Source organism: Chelonoidis abingdonii, chromosome 9, assembly GCF_003597395.2.
Source record: "Chelonoidis abingdonii isolate Lonesome George chromosome 9, CheloAbing_2.0, whole genome shotgun sequence".
NCBI lineage: Eukaryota > Metazoa > Chordata > Testudines > Testudinidae > Chelonoidis > Chelonoidis abingdonii.
In genome coordinates this window covers 50,631,779-50,652,792 of record NC_133777.1, presented here as the reverse complement: position 1 = coordinate 50,652,792, position 21,014 = coordinate 50,631,779, and the positions used below count along the sequence as shown (strand labels likewise).

The 21,014-nt window shown below is 40.8% G+C and overlaps 1 protein-coding gene across 1 annotated transcript in view; it reads right to left on the bottom strand.

Moving 5' to 3' along the window:
- The window catches only part of CHRNB4 (cholinergic receptor nicotinic beta 4 subunit), a 26,411-nt gene extending 12,924 nt beyond the window's left edge, over positions 1-13,487 (bottom strand). Inside the window, exons 1-2 of the mRNA XM_032763055.1 lie at positions 13,433-13,487; positions 4,769-4,914 (exon numbers count right to left, since the gene is read on the bottom strand). Of these exons, the coding sequence (XP_032618946.1) occupies positions 4,769-4,914; positions 13,433-13,487 (201 nt within the window). The remainder of the gene's footprint in view (positions 1-4,768; positions 4,915-13,432) is intronic.
- Between the last annotated feature and the right edge of the window lie 7,527 nt (positions 13,488-21,014).

Sequence of the window (21,014 nt, the reverse complement as noted above, 5' to 3'; positions counted from 1 at the left end):
CTCAGCGTTGGCGCTGCGACCACCCTCGCACTTCAAAGCGCTGCTGCGGGAGCGCTCCCGCGGCAGCGCTGTACGGCTGCAAGTGTAGCCATACCCTTAGAGGTTTTTAAGGTCAGGCTTGACAAAGCCCTGGCTGGGATGATTTAGTTGGGGATTGGTCCTGCTCTGAGCAGGGGGTTGGACTAGATGACCTCCAGAGGTCCCTTCCAACCTGATATTCTATGATTCTAATGTGTACCCTAGTACGAAGTCTCAACCAGATGTCAAAGACTGAATGGTATGGAGACCTATCTGGTTTCTTGTCTGTAGAGGTGGTTACTCTAGCTGTGGAAAGAGGCTCATTAGTGGAAGCCTCCCCTGCTGCTTCTTATGCTCTACCCATTCTGTGGATAAACAGAAGTCTCTTCAATTCTGCACCTTTCCCCAGCATTAAATTCATGGGTACATACTCTCTAGAAATAGATGAGTCGTTACCTGGCAACTAAATTGACCAAATCTCATTGACTTTGTTTTCCTTGTTAGTTGGCTGTAAATACAAAGGGGCCCTTTAAATTAAGTAGCTTGGCAGCCAGCGTAAAAGCAATTTGGATGGAAGATAAGGACAAAAAGGTAATCAAGCTGTCCTTAGATGTTGCTGCAGACCTGCAGGGCAACAGCAGAAAGTGGAGCTGGAGTGGCTTTTCAGATAAGAAACGCCAGTGAAAAGGGCCAAAAATACAAAGATAAACTAAATCAGTTAAGACTCAGTATTGTCCCTTAGCAATATTGCTAACTGCCTTTAAGTTCCCAGCCATTGTCCTGGGTTAGCCTGGTCTCACTAATCTCAATGTCATATTTATCTCTAGAAATTGAGTCTGTGTCTTCAAATTAACAATGTTAGGTAAATAGAATACTTATAAGTAATAGCTAGATTATTATTTGTTTTTATTTTTGTTCTTGGTCTTCTGTTTATTTTATTGTCTATTCTGCTTGGGACTCAGTTGAATTCAATAAATCCGTTCCTTCCTTCATTATTCGTCTGATGTCATACTAGTTGGTCAGTGAGACTCTTGATCTCTCATTTTACAGGAAGATTTATCATAAAGATGCTATAGATTAAATCATGTGAGGTCCTGTATGGGCCTGGATCCTGGAAGTCCTTTCAGGATAGGAAGCAGGGTTGTAGGGTTGTTGTGTTACTGTGACAATGTGAGTGGAGGCTATGCATGAGCAATAGTACAGTAACTCCTCACTTAAAGTTGCCCCTCTTAACGTTGTTTTGTTGTTGTTGCTGATCAATTAGGGAGCATATTCTGGTGCTTGCAGAGTAGGGGAAGCTGCCCTGGAACCTAACCCCCTCTATTTACATTAATTCTTATAGGGAAATTGGATTCGCTTAACATGGTTTCACTTAAAGTTGCATTTTTCAGGAACATAACTACAATGTTAAGTGAGGAGTTACTGTACATTTCAGGCTCCCTGCACTCTGCTCCCCATAGGGTATGTCTACAGTGCAAATTAAGGTATAATTGTGGGATAGGTAGGCATACCCAAACTAGATTTAATCTTGATACCATGGGTAATGATGGCAGTGAAGACTTGATGACATGGGCTAGCCACCTCAGTATATGCCTGCTGCTGACCCTGGGTATGTACTCAGGTTGTTAGCATATGCTGGGGTCCATGCCACTGTGTCTTCACTGCTGTTGGTATGGGAGCTAGTTAAATTAAAGCTAGAGCAGGTATACCGTACAATTGCACTGTAATTTACTGAGTAGCTGTATTTTAAGACTGTGTCTATACTAGGAAAGGGTGTTTTTAACATATGTTAACTAATGTGTTAAGATCTTAAGTGGACAATACAATTTAACTTGTGAAGTGGTTGAGGCAAACTCTCTAGGATTCCTCCAGCTAGCACATATGGAAACTACAGCTTGCCTTCTCTTCGCTAAGATCTTAACGTGTTATCTAAGGTGCTAAAAACACTTCTTTTTCTAGTGTAGATATCGCCTAAGAGTTTGTCCGCGCTAGTGTTTTTTAATGTTAGGTAAATGATTGCCAATTCATTTGCATTAGATAACATGTTTGTATGGTCAGGTCTGGATACTTCACAAACGCTTGTGGTTTACCTTATCCTGAGCTCTAGGAATACATATCTGTGGAGTGTTCCAGGTAGTTAATTTTATCTGTCTGTGCATAGATACTATGCTCATCACCAGTGTCTGATAAAAGGAAAACACACTGCTTTACTCCTACACAGAACTATAGTATAGCCTTGTTTCATTTGCACCCAGGCTGTTCAGATATACTGGGTGGAAGAGAGAACCAGATTGGTCATGAGATAATAGAGACACCAAAGTGATCAGGGGGCAGAGGGTAAGTTGTTCCAGAAGTTGTGAAAAGCCTTGTGTCTTTATACAAGCTGCAGACGCAGTTGTTGAGAGCCTTTCTAATAGTACAGCAAGCTGTGTCAAGAAGGTGGAAGTCTGCATCTGGGCTAAATATTGCCAAGTGTAGGCACTTTGGCAAATTTAAAGCAGATATCCTACTGCATGAAGGACAAGGAAGAGCCTTTGGATAGGATTTCTTCCACACTTAAAGAGTTATATCATTAGCAATATAGTATGTATAAGCTTTATGGGTCTGGAGCTCCCCTCCTTGTGGGCATGTGTGTCTCTGGCACAGCTTGGATGACAGGGAGGGGGCAGTGGCTTTGCTGCACATGTCTTCCCTCTGTTCGAGCCTGTAGAAGGCTCCCTGGCATGGCTGGGCCTCCAAAGACGAGAGGGAAAGATTCTGGAGGACTTCTGCTAGGAAATCCCTGAAGATGGAGCTAATGCTCCTTAAAAGCACCATTTACTCTCTTAGGAAGCATCTGTCCCTATAGAAGAAGTGGTTGGAGTTGATCAAATGGCAATGCTGTGCCTAATCAATTCTTGCCGCCATGTGGGAGGAAGGCTCTGGAGGAGATGCCTAACCCAAATGATGGGCTGGGATCTATGCACTTACTGTTTACCCTATTGCTCCTAGGTTCTGTGGGGTTTGCAGACCATGCTCCCCCCTACTCTGTGAGTCTGCACCCTTTATTCTTTGTGGGAGGACCATGGGGACACTGGAAGGGAAATCTCTCAATATGTCCAGATGGAATATCCTAGCAGAGGGGAACATTGGACCTATAATCCCTTTGTTTATATTACAATATCTGTTGGGTAAGGAATTCCGTATATTCAACCATATACATTCATGCAGCTTCCTGTCACTTCCATCGGTGTCTTTCCCCTTCCTCTCTTATATCAAAATTAGAAATATGTCACTTTCCAACTTCAGAGTACTTTATAATTAGTCACCAGTTCATCAGGGCACTCCTATCCCCATTTTACAGCTTGGGAGACTGAGGCAGAATTCAAGACATCATCCCTATTTATGGGCCAGATGCTCTTCCCACTGCAGTCAATAACAAAACCTCCATTGCCTTTATTGGTACAGCATCCTGCCCTAGAATAGCTCTTAGGTATTGTGTACAATACCTGGGCAACAAGGGGTTAAGGTCCTACTTTGGACCTAGACAGCCCTACCTTGCCACACCTGTAGGGTATGCTCCAACTGGAGGAACAGTTAAAAGGCTGGGGATCAGCTAATTTGGGGCAGACCAAGAAGAGAGCAGACTCTTCAGCAGAGAGCAGAAGGAAGGCAGAAATTTCTCCCTAAGACAGCTGCCCAAAGGTCCCTCCCTCATATGAGCTCTGGACTTTGGTAATTCCCTTAGTTTTTTTGTTTGGCCTACCCCAGCAGGGAAAGCCCTTTCGACTGAGATGGCCCAGGAGGGTGGCCCATACCATGGGAGAAGGAAGTTGCCACCTGAGAAAGGGAGATACCATGGTGCATGCCACCACCAGAAGGTGCTTTGTGGCAAACTGGCAGCCTTCATGCCACCTTATCCCAGACGGTGACTTGGGACAGTCATGGAGGGGAGATAGAAGTGACCCAGGGAGGGAAGCCTTAAGCAGCCTGCGCTGTCAGATCAGTGATAGCTCTCAAAGGGCCTTAGGTCAGAGCCCAGTGGAGTGGGAGGGCCCAGGCTCCCCTACAAACAACCCCTCTGCAGGTCATGGGCCTTAGTCCTGACCACTAAGTGACACTAACTGACCAACCAACCGCTGAGTGAGGACCATCATAGGCACATATTTAATTTTAAGAATGTGCTTGAGCTCCATTTAAGTTAATAGGACTAAAGCTCATGCAAAAAGTTAAGCATATGTCTAACTGCTGTCCTAAATAGGGATTGAGTAAGTCCTTTCCTAAGTGATTTGGTCTAGACTCCACAGAGATTCAGAGCTCTTGGACAGGAGTTCCTGGTCCTCACTTCTGTTCTCAGATCATACCACATTTTTTCACTGTACTCAGCAAAAGATAATTTATCATTATATACATTATGGAGGAGATCCTCATCTGATGTAAATTGGTGTAGCTCTATTGAAGTTGATGAAACTATGCCAGATTGTGTCAGCTAAGGATCTGGCTCTGTATTTTTTCAGGATTTTATAGTTTGGGAATAAATAAGCCTCCTTTTGCTTGAATAAAGGTTATACTTACACATTCTGAATATTGCCTGATGGACAAATAGATAATAAAACATATGTATCTGCCCATGTCACTTACGATTATATAAACCATATAACAACAGAGGGACAGTCATGCTAATACAGTCTGTCACATACAGAGTGAGCTACCTCTTCAAAGTTCTGTACGAATAGTAATGAACGAAGAGGCACATCTTATTCAAACTTACCACACTGATTAGCTGTGCCAGGGAAACCTGCAGTTTTATAGATACCAACTGCGAGGAGTTGACAGCAGGGCGAATTAACTTATTATACCTGGCAGGGCTCAGTAGGTGGTTAATTAGCTTCTCCTCAGCATCTGCCGCGTCGCTTCCTGTAAAACAGCACAGAACAAGATCCCAGAATGAAGAAGAGATTACATTATGAAGCGAGCATTGCAGCACAGAATCCTCATTCAAATAAAATAAGAAAAGCTCTAGATTTTTGAAAGACTCTAACTGAATGTGAAACAGAAAGATCTGGGTTTATTATGAAAGCCCTTTGGGACAAATTCTGCTCTACTGAAGTCAGCTTTGTTGGACAAGGCATAAATCAAGGCAGAATGTACTCCTTTGCTTTTCACGTTAAAACTGGAAACTCTTTCTTCATCAGTGCAGCACCAAACCAATAGGTACTCTCTGTGGTATGGTGTGAAATAGAAATTGGAAGTCCTTTTCATGTTTTAGGAAGAGATTTTTGAAGACACAGAAGACAGATCTCCAATCCCATTTGTGACTTGAAAATCTCCCCTTTAACTGTCCTAGCAGATGAAGGAGGAATCCCAGGCAGATGTATGGTAGGAAAAGAGTGTGCTATGTATAGGGAAGAGTCTGGGGATAAACTGTAGAAAGGTTTTCAGATGATTAAAGAGCACTGTGTATTTCTGGTTCTAGACTATTTTGCTGAAGTATAGCAGAACCAAAAGCACTGTTCTAGACTTGGGCCTTCTGACACTTGGAAACAAAAACTGAGGTGAGCAACAAAATCCTAGGTGACCAATTATTTAAGTGACTGTAAAATATAACATCCGAGGGATTCCAGATTATCCAGTAACCCAGAACGTTTTCTGTTAGTTGACATAGTCTATGGCACAACTCCAGAGATAATGAAATCTGTTATTAGGCTCTTGCTTATGTTCTCTAAGTGTTGTCCTCTGCAAACTACTGTTGACAACATAATAGATTAAGAGGCAAATTCTGCTTTTAGTTACATGAGTGTAAATCTGGAGAAACTCCATTGACTTCAGTGGTATAACTCTGAGCAGAATTTGGGCCTAACAGATCAACACTGTTGCTGTTATAGACCCCAGCAGCTTCCTATAGGGATACACATCCTCTACAGGAAGCAGGCAATTTATATAAGGGCTAAATTCTTTTCCTAGTTACAGTGGTAAATGTAGAGTAACTCTGTTGAACTGGTGTGACTGCACAGACTGACGTAAATGGAATTTATACTGGTCTGAATGAGGAGACATTCTGGTACAGGGGATAGAAATATCAGTAATGTAAATATCTTCTCCCCTTCCAAATAAGCAAGTGACTCTATCCCCAAAAAATCTAGGGAGGGGGGAGATAATCTGACCCTGGGTAATATTTCTCCCACTTACACCCTCTTCACCCACATTCCCAATATTTCTAAAAACATAGTCATTGCAAAGCAGTTATATGCAGTAAAAACCATTAAGCATTACAAATATTTCACATTTATAATACATTAGGGTAGCATGTTCAATATACTGTAGCATGTCAGTAAGACCCAAAGAGGACCAGACATCAGAAAGCTTGTATCCAATAATCTTCTAAGTGGTTGAGTTGCTTATATCTGAAGAGTTGCTTAATTTGACCTAGAATTGGGCTAAACTCTCTTAAGAACAGGCTTTCCCTTGAGAATCCTGGTACTTTTGGATTATACCGAGGTTAGAAATGCTACAAGAAGAGCCTTTCAGCATTTCTGCTTCTGATTTAAATGAGGAAAACGTAGGCTATAGTCAACCAAACACTTTCACATCTAAGAGTAGGATCTATTAAAGCTTTCAGGAGAGGTTGAGGAAATTAGCGTTGCTCTTTCCCTTAAGAACCATCATCTAGCAAGGCCTTGATAGCATAGCAAATTTACACAATGCATGACAGAAATGTACACTATCTCTCTCTCTGCAAATATGTCCATGGTGCACACTCACTAGCTTAACTTCACACCTTTAATTAGTTTACTGATGTTTCCATGGGAGAAGATGAGATATAGAACAATCAGTGATCAGTGCCTGTATTTAAAAAGATGAAGCTAAGCAAAATGCCAAGTATTTGCTTTGCATATTTTCCACTGTGAAAAGAGAGAGATTTATGACATTTTACAAAAGCAAAAACTGCAGAAATGTCAACATCCTATGCTCACATTATTCTTTTTGCCAGTTAAAAAAAAAAAATTCGAATCCAACCTGATTGGCATTGACTCAAAGAGGAAAAATCTCTGGTATAAGCCATGATCTTCTAGAGCAGTGTTCTTTCCACGCCTTAGATCCTAGTTTGCCAGTCTGGTGGGTCACCGAGACCCGATGGATTTGGTAGAGTGGTGTATGATGCCAGCGGACTGCCTAAGATGACATTGCAGTCTCAAGCATTGGAATTCCCAACAGTCAGTAGTGTTGACAGCAACAAGGTGTTTCACAGAGGCACTACATTTTTCACTCTCTAAAAATCCAGTGAAAAGTTGGTGTCTTCATCAAGTAGGATTTTTTTTCCACAGAGCCCTAAGAAAAAGAAATTATACCTCCTTTGGTGATTTGTGTAGCGTCTGGTGATTTAAAGGTGTAATAGCGATAAAAAGACAAGATGCCAAATTATCTTCACATTTATGTCGTTGCTACCACATTGAAGATGTACCATTTGTAAGTGAGAGGAAAGTTTGGCTCATGGGACATGTGGGTACGTAAGTTAGGGCTCACATATAGGCCACGGATTTGACACGGTAGTCACTAAAATTGGGTGATGGGGCGTTCAAAAGCCAACTTGAGTATCCACCTGCAGTGTGTTAACAATGTGGACAATTTATTAATCTTTATATTGGGCTCACAGTATGCCTGAACGAGGAATGCCATATAAGAACACTTTTGAACATGTCCATTTGGTTAGGAGAACCAGCTTAGACCTGAATTCAAGGCAGATGCAATATACTGCATAGGATCTTCAAGATCATTGAAAAAAAGTGGAGATTTCCCCTATCCTTTAGAAAAAGCTCTGCTTGTCATTTTACATCTTGCTTACTTTATGAACTAAAAGTGCCACTTTGAGATGATGTCTGTTGCAATGACCACTCAGTGTGTGTTCTGTAGCTCTCCAGCTCTGAAAATACTGTCATAACAAGAGACAACCATGTGATCAGTTACCAAATGTGATCAAAATAATTCAGAGTGAATTGCTCAGGTCAAGAACTTCCAGACAAATAGCAGCCAGGTGGGAAAAGATTTTTATTTACTGTTGAGTTATTACTTTGTACGTCATGATATCCATTTCTACAGAAATGTATAGGGTAAGAGTAACAGTCATTCAAAGTGTTTCACAAGACCTTATTATCTAATGCAGATGGTAAAAAGCTGAGTTAGCAGTTCATTCCTGTGTCTGTCTCTTTAGACTCAGTCACAGCAGCAACAGTAACAAATGCAAGCCCTATACTATTTCACCAAAATGGAAAATTGAAAACATACATCAAAATCGTTAGCATGCTGCCCTTTCATCTGTTACTCCAGTGCATGCTGGGACAGCTTCAAATGGGTAGGGAAAGAGTGTGACTTGTTCTCATCCAGAAGAGCCTTGGTGTTCCACTGCTGTTCTTAAGGAACTCACATTATAACATGCAATAGTAAAGCCGTTTTTTTCTTGTTCATTACTATTAATGAACTATTACATATAACATCACCTCTTTGGCAACAAACCACAATTCTCTCCTTTCTTCTTGCGGAAGTGATGGGCCGGTACCACTGGTGTTTCTCTTCCCTAGGGCTGTTACATATTGTGGCAATTGACTGCTCTCTGGGTAGACTCAGAGTAATAAAGTTAATGAAGAAGATGATGATGATCATACCTAGCCTTTCTACAGCACATTTCGGTTGAGTGAAACTCCCATTCATTTCAGTGAGAATTACTCTGAAATGACACAGTCAAGGTCAAAGAGAGTCAGTAACAGAACGAAAGCCAACATTCTATCTGGAATTAGGCGCAGGATTCGTGACACTCCTTCCACCTACTCCTCCGTTGTCAACTCTAACCCCTAGCTCATGCTCCAGCTTGGGAATGGTACAGAAAAGTATCATTTTCTTCTTTTGAATGTCAAAAAGTTTGTTCAATTTGCCTCCTTTCCTCATTATTAATAGCTGCCTGTTCCTAACTGCTGATATTCACAAAGCCCTGCAGTGAAAAATTCCACCAAGTTTATTATACTGTGATTAATTTCACTGCTGGGATGCTTTCAGGGTAATTTTTCTGTTATGCAAATGTTGTGTTGGTGTTTTTTCTAATATGTTATGGACCTGAAAGGCCAGATTCTGCCCTTCAGTAAGCCCCCTGAGCTTCTCTGACACTACAACAGAGCTGTAAAGCTGCACTAAACTGGCAGTTGAAATTTCTCTGAAATAGATGCCTTTGCATCAGCCCCCTCAGACTGTCAGCTGGTGTAGGGGATGGGCTCAGAATATGTGGCTAGAGTGCCGATTCTCAGCCAGTGTAATTGAGCCTGCTCTAAGCTACACCAGGGCCAGACTGATCCCTAGCTGCCCCAGAAATTGGTAAGCACATGAGTGGCTTTAAGCCACCTTGCTCCCTCTCCTCATCCTCTGCTCTGGAGCTGCTGAGGATCTAACCCAAAGAATATCGCATTCTACTACCTTATGCCTAGAATTGCCACTCAGTGGGGTTTTGTAATGAGACAGAAAACCAGCTGGGTTACTGCAAGTTCAGAAAGGGAAGCTCTTTCAGTGGCATCATTCAACTTTTTCCACCCTGAGACTCATTTGAGAGTCACAAAGCACTTAGGTAGCTTTTCTTTTTCCATATTCTATGAAGCTGGTGAAATTCAGTTCAAATACATCAGTGGGATTCAAGTGCATATTTAAACTAAGCATGCGTTTGAGTGTTTTGCTGAATCAGCATCTCACCTGACCTACAGCACCCTTGCTGCCTCTGTCCTGGGCCTCTCTTGAGCAAAGACTGTCAGTTGTGTGGGGGATACATGGTAGGAGAAGACTGCCACATTTATTTTGAATAGTCATGGCGTGAACCCAGGGCTCTATTCTTGAAATAACCTACCGATGCTAACATGTGTATTGGCATCAGCCATAAAGACTGGGGGTCTTTTGGTCCATCAGAAGCAGCAGGGCAGCATGGATAGATTATAATGAGGCTGTTCTATTTCCTATGAATCCAAGCAACTCTAATATATTACAGTGGAGGATGTCTCTTTGTGCCAGATGACCTTCTCCCATTGATGTCAGTGATGCAGGATTATACCAGAATACTGTACAAAGTGGATGTTTTATTTTGCAACTTTTGTTCTTTTCTCAAATGCTCCAGAAAGAGAATTGTAATGTCCACATTTGAAATCATTATTCAGATATAACACCCCTGATCACTCCCTTCTCACAAATCTTTCTGTGAGCATTGATTTTAGACAATCTTCCGTTAGAATATCTTGAAACCTGTGTTTTCTTTCTCCCATGTGGGGAGTCTACTTAATAATGGTTCTTATGAGATGAACCACCAGAAAAAATAAGATAACTGTAGCTCTGCACATCAGAACAGACCCCACAAAAATGTTCCAAAGTATTTGAAAAGTTTTTCAGACCAATGCTTCTGGGTGGCTGTTTTTGTTCTGTTTTCAGTCAAAAACGAGAGTACCATATAAGATTTTAATACCATATTCATACTAGCTCTGGCATTTCTAAATCCAAATCTGTCTCATCAAAGGCCTAACAAGATAGAATTGTGCTGATCCATGCTGAACTCTGGGCTTGCTTTCTTTTCTTTTCTATTATATCTTCTCACTAACAGAGAGTAAAAATATCTGTATAGTGAAGAAAGTGAGAAACACTACAGACCCAGAGTGATTAATTTTAATTGTGTGTTTTTTAGAGGTGATGTCTTGTGGTTGAAAAGAGTATTTCTGTTTAAACACAAAGATAATATTTTTAAATCAGTGAGGTAATTTCAATGTATAAATAGTCTCAGCAACAAACCCAGTGCTCTAGCTTCTTTGCATAAGAAAGCCAGATAGAAATGGAGTGCAGTTTGGTATGAATTAAATGGAGCTGAGTGACCTCTGCTAACAAATTTCAGTGCTTATCTCTTTGTTAATTCATGATATTAGTGTTTACACCCATCTGAGATTATTCTAGCAACTGAGTTTACTCCCTGCAATATCTGCTCATATGGCCAATGGTAAATGAATACTGCAGAATATTTGCAGAAGGTGAATTTTGAATTTGTGTTTATGAGTATTCTCCACTGGAAATCTGATTCTAAACCTAATCTGCTTCCAAGTGGGAAACCAAAACATCCCATGGGACTTGATTCCAACCAGAACAGCTCATATTTGGAATATCAAATATTTGCAATGAATTGTTCACAAATAAGTTACAAGCTAAGAATTATTTTGAGAGATTCTTAAGCAAATATTGTCAGATAATGAGTATATTTAAAAAACTATCAGCTGTTCCTGGGCAAGTCACAAGCAAGGTAACGAGAAGGAACTTTTTGAATAAATGATTCTTCTGAATTATCCGTTCACGTCTAGCTTTAAATGACAATTTATCATTCAGATGCACAGATAGGATGCCACTAGATGTCACCAGTGCATTGACTTAAAGATTCCAGGATCAAACTATGTCTGCAAATAGTGTCTAAAAATTATTTTTGTTCCTGAGCTGTTTTTATAATCTACTTTCTGTTTGCCAAACTACATATTAATTAGATGGCGCCTAATGAAAACATAGTAGCCAAGTGGACAAGGTCCTATATATTTCACGTCAGTGGCAATGTATTTCAAAGCTTGTTTTTTTTAAGTGCTTCTTTACTTGACAAAATGTTTTCCAAATGGCATTAACCAACAAAAATGTTGCATTTGAGTAGACAGATGCTTTTGGACAAATGATTGTAACAAGAATAATCAAGCAGCTTTAATTAGGAGATGGACATATTTTTTTCACATACTGAAAACAGAAATGGGAAAAACAGCTAGGCCAGATCCGCAGCTGGTGTAAATTGTCATAACAGCAGTGGACATGCTAGGGTACAATGAAAGAAAACCCAAACTGCTATGTAATTTACAGTATACCTTTCAGCTGCAACGTTGTTTCCCACAGCTCATTTACTTCGACAAATTCCTTCCATGATATTTTGCATTTCATACTAAAAGAAACAAAATCATATGTTTTATTAAAGCATCAGTGTAAAGTTTCTCTTTTACACAATCGAGTAATTAATAATGCAAAATTAGATTGAAATAGCTACTCACCACCTTCAGCAGCTGGTCACTTTGAGAACATGACAACAAACGTGTTGGATCAATTTCCACAGAATGAAGTAAGGAGTAAAGTTGGCAGCTACAGCTGAGTGCCCTGTGAACACCTTCTAAACCGCAAAACTAAACATAAAGCACATTTCCTTTGTTTTCCTGACTTTTAAGACCTTTTTTACAAATGTTGAGTCATGTTTAGAAATGGCATGTTGTTCCATGTGTAGAGTAACTTCTTTTGTTTTTCTTTCCTTCCCCCTGCAAAATGACTAAATGGACCATGGTAACGTGCCAGATTCCCTCCTACTGTCAGGGAAGAGAAATAACAATGTTCCATTGTCTCCTCGTACATTATTTACTGCTATTGTTATTACTTCCCAAAATATTCTATGTAAAATTATTTATTTATGTAAAATCCATTGCCGTTGCAATCTGCTGCATTATAGTGTGGTATAGTATTAATGCTGGTTGTTCCAATACAGAGTAGCATCTACTGGAGCCTCGTTTTAAAGTTTGTTTTAATTTCCAATAAAAAATTAATGCAAAGCAATAGCACATATTTACAGGGATCAAAGCTTGTCTTAATTTCTTTTTTTGTTAAACCTAAACTAGGCCTCACTCTTCAAATATTATGTTTCAAAATAGATTTTTTTTGTAAACTATATTTTATGAAGAAAGTAAGAAAATGCTGGGTGCAGAAATAACAATGATCATAAGGGAAGGTTAGCCATTTGGGAAGCAGACTTCCATATCTACCATCACCACTAAACTAATCCTCTTGCCTGATTTTTGTGTATGGCTGTGTGCTGGCTAATTGCTGTATGTAAAAATACTGGTAGGCTATAGTAAATGTTCTTAGTATAAGATTGAATATGTTAACATATATTTACATAAACTTAATTGAAACAGTATTTAAATACTGTTAATCAAGTACTTAGGTAACAAGAACTTTGGGAAAAAAACAAATCAGAAAGCATAAGGAAACATTTGCCTTGTAATTGTAGAATCAGGTGTGGGATACATTATTTTAAGCAACGCTTCTCTCCTTACTATTCACAGTCAGTCTAAACCCAGATGATCCAGACAGCATCTACAGCAATATTCTTCCGTGATCATAGTTTCTTACAGACTTTGGCTTTTATTGAGGTATGTTAAATCCAAGTTACCATTGCTGTATTCTGGTTTCATTAATACCACACAAGATAAAAACATTACTAAAATAACAGATTTATTGCATCTTTCTAAAGACTGTAAACTATCCCCCTGGAAGTTAGAGACATTTTGAAATCATTGCTCCCTCCTCTTCCCTGAATGCCACAATTGTTCTACAAACTCTCCAAAAAGAAACTCACCGTTAAAAGAAAAAGAAACCACTACAAAGAGAAAGAACCTGTGTGTATTCCTCATGGCAATAACAAAGAGGATGTGAATTACTGTTCTTCAGTGGAGACTGCTGAGGATAGGCACAGCTGTCCGTGTTGCACAGGCATGAGAGAGAAAAGCAAACCTGAGCCTGGGAGATATTAACTTGCTGGAAAGAGAGAGACAGTAGGACCCAGCAGATCTCATCTGCAAAGTGAAGTTTTCATGGGCATGGGGATCCCTCCCTCTTTGCATTGTTTAAAGAACCAGAGCAAGGTAAAAGCATGTGAAAAGAAGAAACAGAATGTGCTAATACGAAATAAGTAAGAGGGGACTATAACGGTCAGTAAATAAACAAGGTCCGTAATACATAACAGCAAGAATTATGCAGTTGTCTAACATTTAAATGGCTTTCTCATTAGTGGATGCATTGGAGCTGGCAGGGACAGCTGGCTCGGAAAGAGCTAGAGATAACTGTGTTCCAGAAGCCCAGCTGATGAATCTCACATAAGTGAGTTATGGCTCAAATATTAGGATCACTTTTTGCATTAGTGGAAAAGGTGGTGGTGAATGACCAACTTTCCCACTATTTCCATTCCAAAACCCAGACTGTATGTGGTCTGTTTTCAGCTAGATCTCTGAAAGCCCAAGGAAGTTGCAGGAGGAGCACAGCGAATTCATTGTGATTAACATTAATAGGATTTTAAAAGGGAAGTTAAATCAGCCCAGTGAGAAATAATAGTACCAATAACAAAGAGGCTGTTGAGAGGTAGTAGGGGAAGTTGGAGAGCTCTGTGCCTGTCATTGTTACTGTTTGGAGAGTTCACATCCGGTATCAGTATATGAATGGTAGAAAATGTTATGTATTATGTGATATACAGTGAAGAGTCATGAATCAGGAAGTGGGGGACAGAGAGCTCACCTACCCTTTAAGGACAGAGAGAATGAATGATAGATTATTACTGTCTAATTACTGCCCAGAAGGCCAAGTGTATTGCCCACTCATTGCACCTCTTAATCTATTTTAATTACTTAACTTCTTACATGTATAGAAGGTAACTTTGTGCATGATCTGATTTTTACTCTTCTTTATTGATATCTTAAAGTTTGTATAAGGAGCTTTGAGGATAAAAAACTCTATGTATGTACCAAGAATTACAGTTGTGTTAATGTCCATATCCTCCAAAAGTAGTCACTTGTAATGCATTTCCCCTTATCTAGATCCTCGCCTATGCCTTGGTAATCTATTGCTATTTATATTACGCAAATGTCAAGAGGCCAAATCAGGGATCACATTATGCTATGTGGTGTGCACTGTAATAGTTGTTATATCACTCTCATTACTTTCTCCCTCCTTTTTATTCCTTGTATGTTGTATCTAAGTTTAACTGATTTGAGCAGGAGTTAGTAAATGCAGTTTGTGCTTCAAAAACACTGTAGGAATTTTAGAGACGGAGACTGAGAAGAGAGAGACAGGATGGAGGAGCTGTGAATTTATCTACGTCTGAGTGGATAAAAAAGCCACTTCAAGCCAAGTGATTGCATTTTAGTCCTACTTATTGCAGTCAAAATATAACACTGTCCTTTCCCCTTTCCTGCAGCCTCCAATTCAGCTCTTCCTTACAGTTCTAGATGTTATTTCCACCAGAAGACCAGCCCTTTGTGCAAGTTGTAACCCATACTATGTGTCCCAAATGGATTTCTCATACCGTACCTTTCCACTTCACACTACCTATCAAAACATGCATTCAGACTGGTATATTTTATTGTTCTGCATGTCAAAGGCTGTGTTAGAGGCCTGTGAATCGTATGGCCACAGAGGTTCCTACATCTCTTATCTTATCTGGCAATCATGGCTTTAGTAGTATTTAGGAAACTGTGTTCAGGACAGCTGTCAGCCTTGCCATTCTCTTCAGCTTTTGAGGTTTTAGTGGAGCAAAGCGTCACTCTGCTGGGAGAAAAATGCAAATGTTTGTTTTATTTTTATCCTCTGTGCTTCTGGCCCTCTTCTCCCTAAAGGAAAGACCTCCATCTGCCAACTGAATATAGCTCTTTGCTTTGGCAGCAGTCGTATTAGTAATGGATTTATGGAGCCTGGAATCATCTTGCACCATCTTTGTACCTATATCTTTCCTGCAGACAGTGCAAGCAGAATATTCTATTACTTCATTGCCTGTTCTGTGGTACCACATAAACCAATCTGTGCTGAACAATTAATAGCCCCATGTTGTGAAGAGCTTACAGTCTAAAGCCATGAGAAGGCAGAGGACATATCAGAACAAACAGAGTAGATATGACCATGCTAGCTTGAATACTTCAGAGTGGGTGGGCCAGAATAGGGTGAATGTGAGTGTTCCAGAGTAGCCGAAGGATTCCTAATCTCTCACTGACTGTGCTACTGTCCCGTAGCTGGTGGAGCCGGAATCAGATAAGGAAAGCAGAGAACAGGCAGACAGATTCTCTTCTGTTGTGTTTTGTTACTTACTTTGCCAATAACATCTTGTGTGACCCTGAGGACAAGTTATTTAAACTGTCTGTGCATCATTTGAGCCATATGTACATTGATTCCCCACCAGGATGTTGTGGGGCTTTAGTAGTGTGTACTGAGCCTTGAGATCCTGAGTTGAAAGGTCTTTCTATCAGACATTTTAGTATCCAGTATTGTGGAGTCACATACTAATGTTCTACACAAGCAGTGAAGATGTGAGGGAACAAATCTATCCATTTAATTGACCTAACTCCAGAGATCGGACCTGCATTCTTTCCATCCCCAAAACTTCTTTTGATTTCAGTGGGCAGTTTGAGTACATAAGGAATTCAAGATCACAATGTGCCCAAGAAATGAGCAGGTGATCTTGGCAGATTTAGCTCTGTGTTTTCAGGCTGCCACTTGCATTACTTAAGAACCAGCCACAGATACTGATGCTAGCTCAGCGGAAGCAACCTGAGGCACAGCTGGCATCCCTAATGAGACTGGGGGTATGGCTACACTTGCAGCTGTACAGCGCTGGCAGGTAAACCTGTCTTCATACAGATGAATAGGGAAAGCGCTGCAATCTGGCCACACTGACAGCTACCAGCACACTGTCGTGGCCACATTTGCAGCGGCATTGGGAGCGGTACATTATAGGCAGCTATCCCAGCATTCAAGTGGCTGCAACGTGCTTTTCAAAAGGGGTGGGATGGGGTGGAGTGTGACAGGGAGCATGGGGGACAGAGAGAGTGGATTTTTGGAACCGACACTCTGTCAGTAGCTGCAAGTTCCAACCCCTTCCCCCACCTCTCTCTCGGTCACTGAAAGCAAACAGCCCTCTTTGTTTTTTAAATCACAGACCAGATAAGCAGCCTCCCCAATACGAACCCCCCCCGCCCACCTGCCGTGCTGCTTCTCTCCTCAAGCCCCCTCTCTTCAAGCAAACACTAGCTGTGGGCGTTCCAAAGGGAGCTCATTCACAGCAAACAGGAGCTGTGTTGTTTTTTTGATAAGCAGCTTTGGGAGCCCGGAGTTCACAACAAAACAGAGGCATCACAACAAAACAGAGTGTAATCTTTACTTAAAAGCATTATGGGAAGCTTCCGGAGGTCAGCTGCAGCGTAGTAAGATTATTCCCTGTTTACACTGGCACCCCAGCACTGCAGCACCAGCGTTACACTCTTTATTCCTCTCATCGAGGTGGAGTATATGCAGCGCTGTAGCCAGGGAGATACAGCGCTGTATGTGCCTTGCCAGTGTGGACGGGGAGTGAGTTACAGCGCTGTAAAGCCATCACCAGTGCTGTAACTCTCAAGTGTAGTCAAGGCCTGGTGTAGGCACGGCTTTGAAGCTGTGCTCTGGCTCCGCTCCAGCTCCAGGCAAAAATCTACTGCTCCGTAGCTGCTCCACACTCCAGCTCCGGCCTCCGCTCCAAAGCCCTGGGTACAGGTACAAGAAGAACACTCCAAAAAGAAATTTCTTCCAAGTGAAAAAAACCATCATTTCCCTCAAGTAGTCATAATGTTGAACTGAAATTTAGGTTTGAGTGTGTGGTTAAAGTGAATTGCAGAGAAACTTCAGATCAGCTTGGTAAATATTGAACTGGCAAAATGGCTATCACCTTACTGCTGAAAATTGCTACAGAAAAATGTCTAATAGGAAAGTAAATATATCAATATTTGCATTTCTGTAGCACCTTCCATCTGAGTGAACATTAATGAATTAATTAAACCTGGGTCATGGCTTATCTAATCAAAGTCAGGGGATGTTTTCCTCAGCTCTGTGTTCCAATGGAGAATGAAATCACTCACAAGTGACTCATCTGCAAACCTGCAATAAGCATGATGATGACTGGATAAAATTATATAAATGAGATCATTATAAAAAGACCATTGAGACAAAGCCTCTTTGAGTCTGGAAGTTTTTTTGCACAAACGTAGCTACTCTGGTGCAAATCCCTATTAAAGATGTGCTGTACTAGTATACGGAGGGCTTTGCACTTGAGCAACTCATTTTGTAAATTACTGGAGTAAATTGCACTGGTGTAAGCTGCATTTTGCATTGGTGCAATGTATCTACGTGTGGGGATTGCCTGGGTGGATCTTCATTGGTGTAGCTGAACTACTGCAAGTTTCCCTAGTCTAGAGAAGCCCTCATACAATACAGGTCATTAACAGGAAATAATAGGATTGGTGTTATCTTCTGGAATCTGGTGCAGAGTAATCTGGCATGGTGTGGAACTGAAAACACTTTTTCTGATTAGCAGTAGCAATTTCTATTGACACACTAACTGGATGCCCAACATTTTTCATCTGTAATGCTGGATCTTGTCTGTGTGTAAAATCATACACCATGACTCTACCTCTTGTGACATCTCTGTAAGTGTGTTGGGATCACATTATTAATCCAAATAGTGTCTGACTAAAATGTTTAGGTAATTACAATAAGCTTTCTTCAGACACTCCAGAAGACTGGAAAAAGGCAAATATGGTGCCCATCTATAAAAAGGGAAATAAGGACAACCCAGGGAATTACAGAGCTTAACTTCTGTACCCGGAAAGATAATGGAGCAAATAATTAAGAAACCAATTTGCAAACACCTAGAGGATAATGAGATGATAAGTAACAGTCAGCATGGATTTGTCAAGAACGGATCATGTCAAACCAACCTGATAGCTTTCTTTGACAGGGTAACAAGCCTTGTGGATGGGGGAAAGTGATAGATGTGGTATATCTTGACTTTAGTAAGGCTTTTGATACTATCTTGCCTGACCGTCTCATAAACAAACTAGGGAAATACAACCCAGATGGAGCTACTATAAGGTGGGTGCATAACTGGTTGGAAAATCATTCCCAGAGAGCAGTTATCAGTGGTTCACAGTCATGCTGGAAGGGCATAATAAGTGGGATCCTGCAGGGATTGATTCTGGGTCCACTTGTGTTCGATATCTGCATCAATGATTTAGATAATGGCTAGAGAGTACACTTATAAAGTTGCAGATGATACCAAGCTGGGAGGGGTTGCAAGTGCTTTGGAGGATAGGATTAAATTCAAATGATCGGACAACCTGGAGAATGTCTGAAGTAATAGGATGAATTCAATAAGGACAAATGCAAGTACTCCACTTAGGAATGAACAATCATTGCACATATACAAATAGGAAATGACTGCCTAGAAGGAGTACTGCAGAAAGGGATCTGGGGGTCAAAGTGGATCACAAGCGCTAAATATAGTCATGTAACACTGTTGCCAAAAAAAGCAAATCGTTCTGGGATGTATTAGCAGGAGTATTATAACGAGACAGTGAGAAGTAATTCTTCTGCTCTACTCCACCCTGATTAGGCCTCAACTGGAGTATTGTGTGTCACTTCTGGGTGCCACATTTCAGGAAATATGTGGACAAATGGAGAAGGTCCAGAGAAAGCAAACAAAATGATTAAAGATCTAGAAAACATGATCTATGAAGGAAGATTGGAAAATTGGGTTTGTTTAGCCTGGGAGAAGAGAGATTTGAGAGGGACATGATAACATTTTCAAGTACATAAAGATTGTTACAAGGAGGAGGGAGAAAAATTGTTCTTCTTAACCTCTGAAGATAGGACAAGAAGCAATGGGCTTAATTGCCTCAAGGGCAGTCTAGGTTGGACATTAGGAAACGCTTCCTAACGTCAGGGTGGTTAAGCCCTGGAATAAATGCCTAGAGAGGTTGTTGGAATCTCCATCATTGGGGATTTTTAAGAGCAGGTTCGACAAACATCTGTCAGGGATTGTCTAGATAATACTTAGTCTGCCTTGAGTGCAAGGGACTGGACTAGATGATCTCTCGAGGTCCCCTCCAGTTCTATGATTCAGGCAAGGTATTATTGATATCACACTTCTGCAAATGACAGTGGCAAGTAGATTTCTTGTTGCTGCAAATGTTTAGATAAATAACACTATTTTGCCATGGGTCTGAATTATGGTAATGCCTATGAGTAGAAACCTGACACAATCACATCATGGATATGCTCCAAACTCACAAAAATGATCTAAGAAACCTGCCACAGACAGGAATATGACAGCCATGTGAAAGACACAGACAAGTAGAGTTGCACCTAGTCTGAATTTGTTCCAGCTATTGAAATATGAATGGGTGTGCTAAATGAGACAAAGAGTTTGTGGCACCTATAGACTAACAAACGTATTGAGAATGAGCTTTCGTGGTGAATACCACTTCATCGGATGCATGTCCACGAAAGCTCATGCTCCAATATGTTTGTTAGTCTATAAGGTGCCACAGAACTCTTTGCCACTTTTATAGATCCAGACTAACATGGCTATCCCTCTGTACTGTGCTAAATCAGAAAGCATTCTGTCTATTAGGAAACTGTCATAGTGTTGAATCTGGGGAGTATACAAGCAGCCCACTCTTCTGGAACAACAAATTCTTTTGTTGGTTAGATTTTTGGAATGTTATAAACCTGATTGTGATGGTACCTCCATAAGGCTTTATGGGAGTATGACATAACTGGAATATGTTTTGTGCTGCCTGTGCCATGTGACAATTTCCATAATGGTTATGGTCTACTATACCTATTCATCCTATTTGTACAAATATCATTTTGTACTTGAGGTTAAGATATTTGCCTGTATACTGGCTTGATTTCTAAGTAAGCTTTGTGAGGCAATTGGTCCAGCTTCTTTAGGAAGGAATTCGCAAGGTTAATACCTGATCAGGAAGCACTTGCGGGAACAATGCTCTTGGAATGCTCCACATCCACATAAGGAGTCTTCCCGCGAGACATCAAGATACCATGTGGACAGTGGCTTCCGCCTGTAAAGACGTAGTCATGCATGGATATGTGACTGCCCAGGTGACTCCAGAACTCCATCTGGAGGCTGGATTTGCACAGGAGTGAGGAAGGGGGTCTCCACCCAGAGAGAAAGTCTATTTAACCCAAGAGGACCCCTTCATTTTGTCTTCAGCTGTCTAAAGAGAGAGCCTCTCCATGCCCAGGATATTGAGAGGAACTGGAACAAAGGACAGTACTACAGGGGTGTGAGTGATTGCTGAACCCAGGCTAAAAGGAGATTAATCTGTAAAAGGGAGGATTTTGGA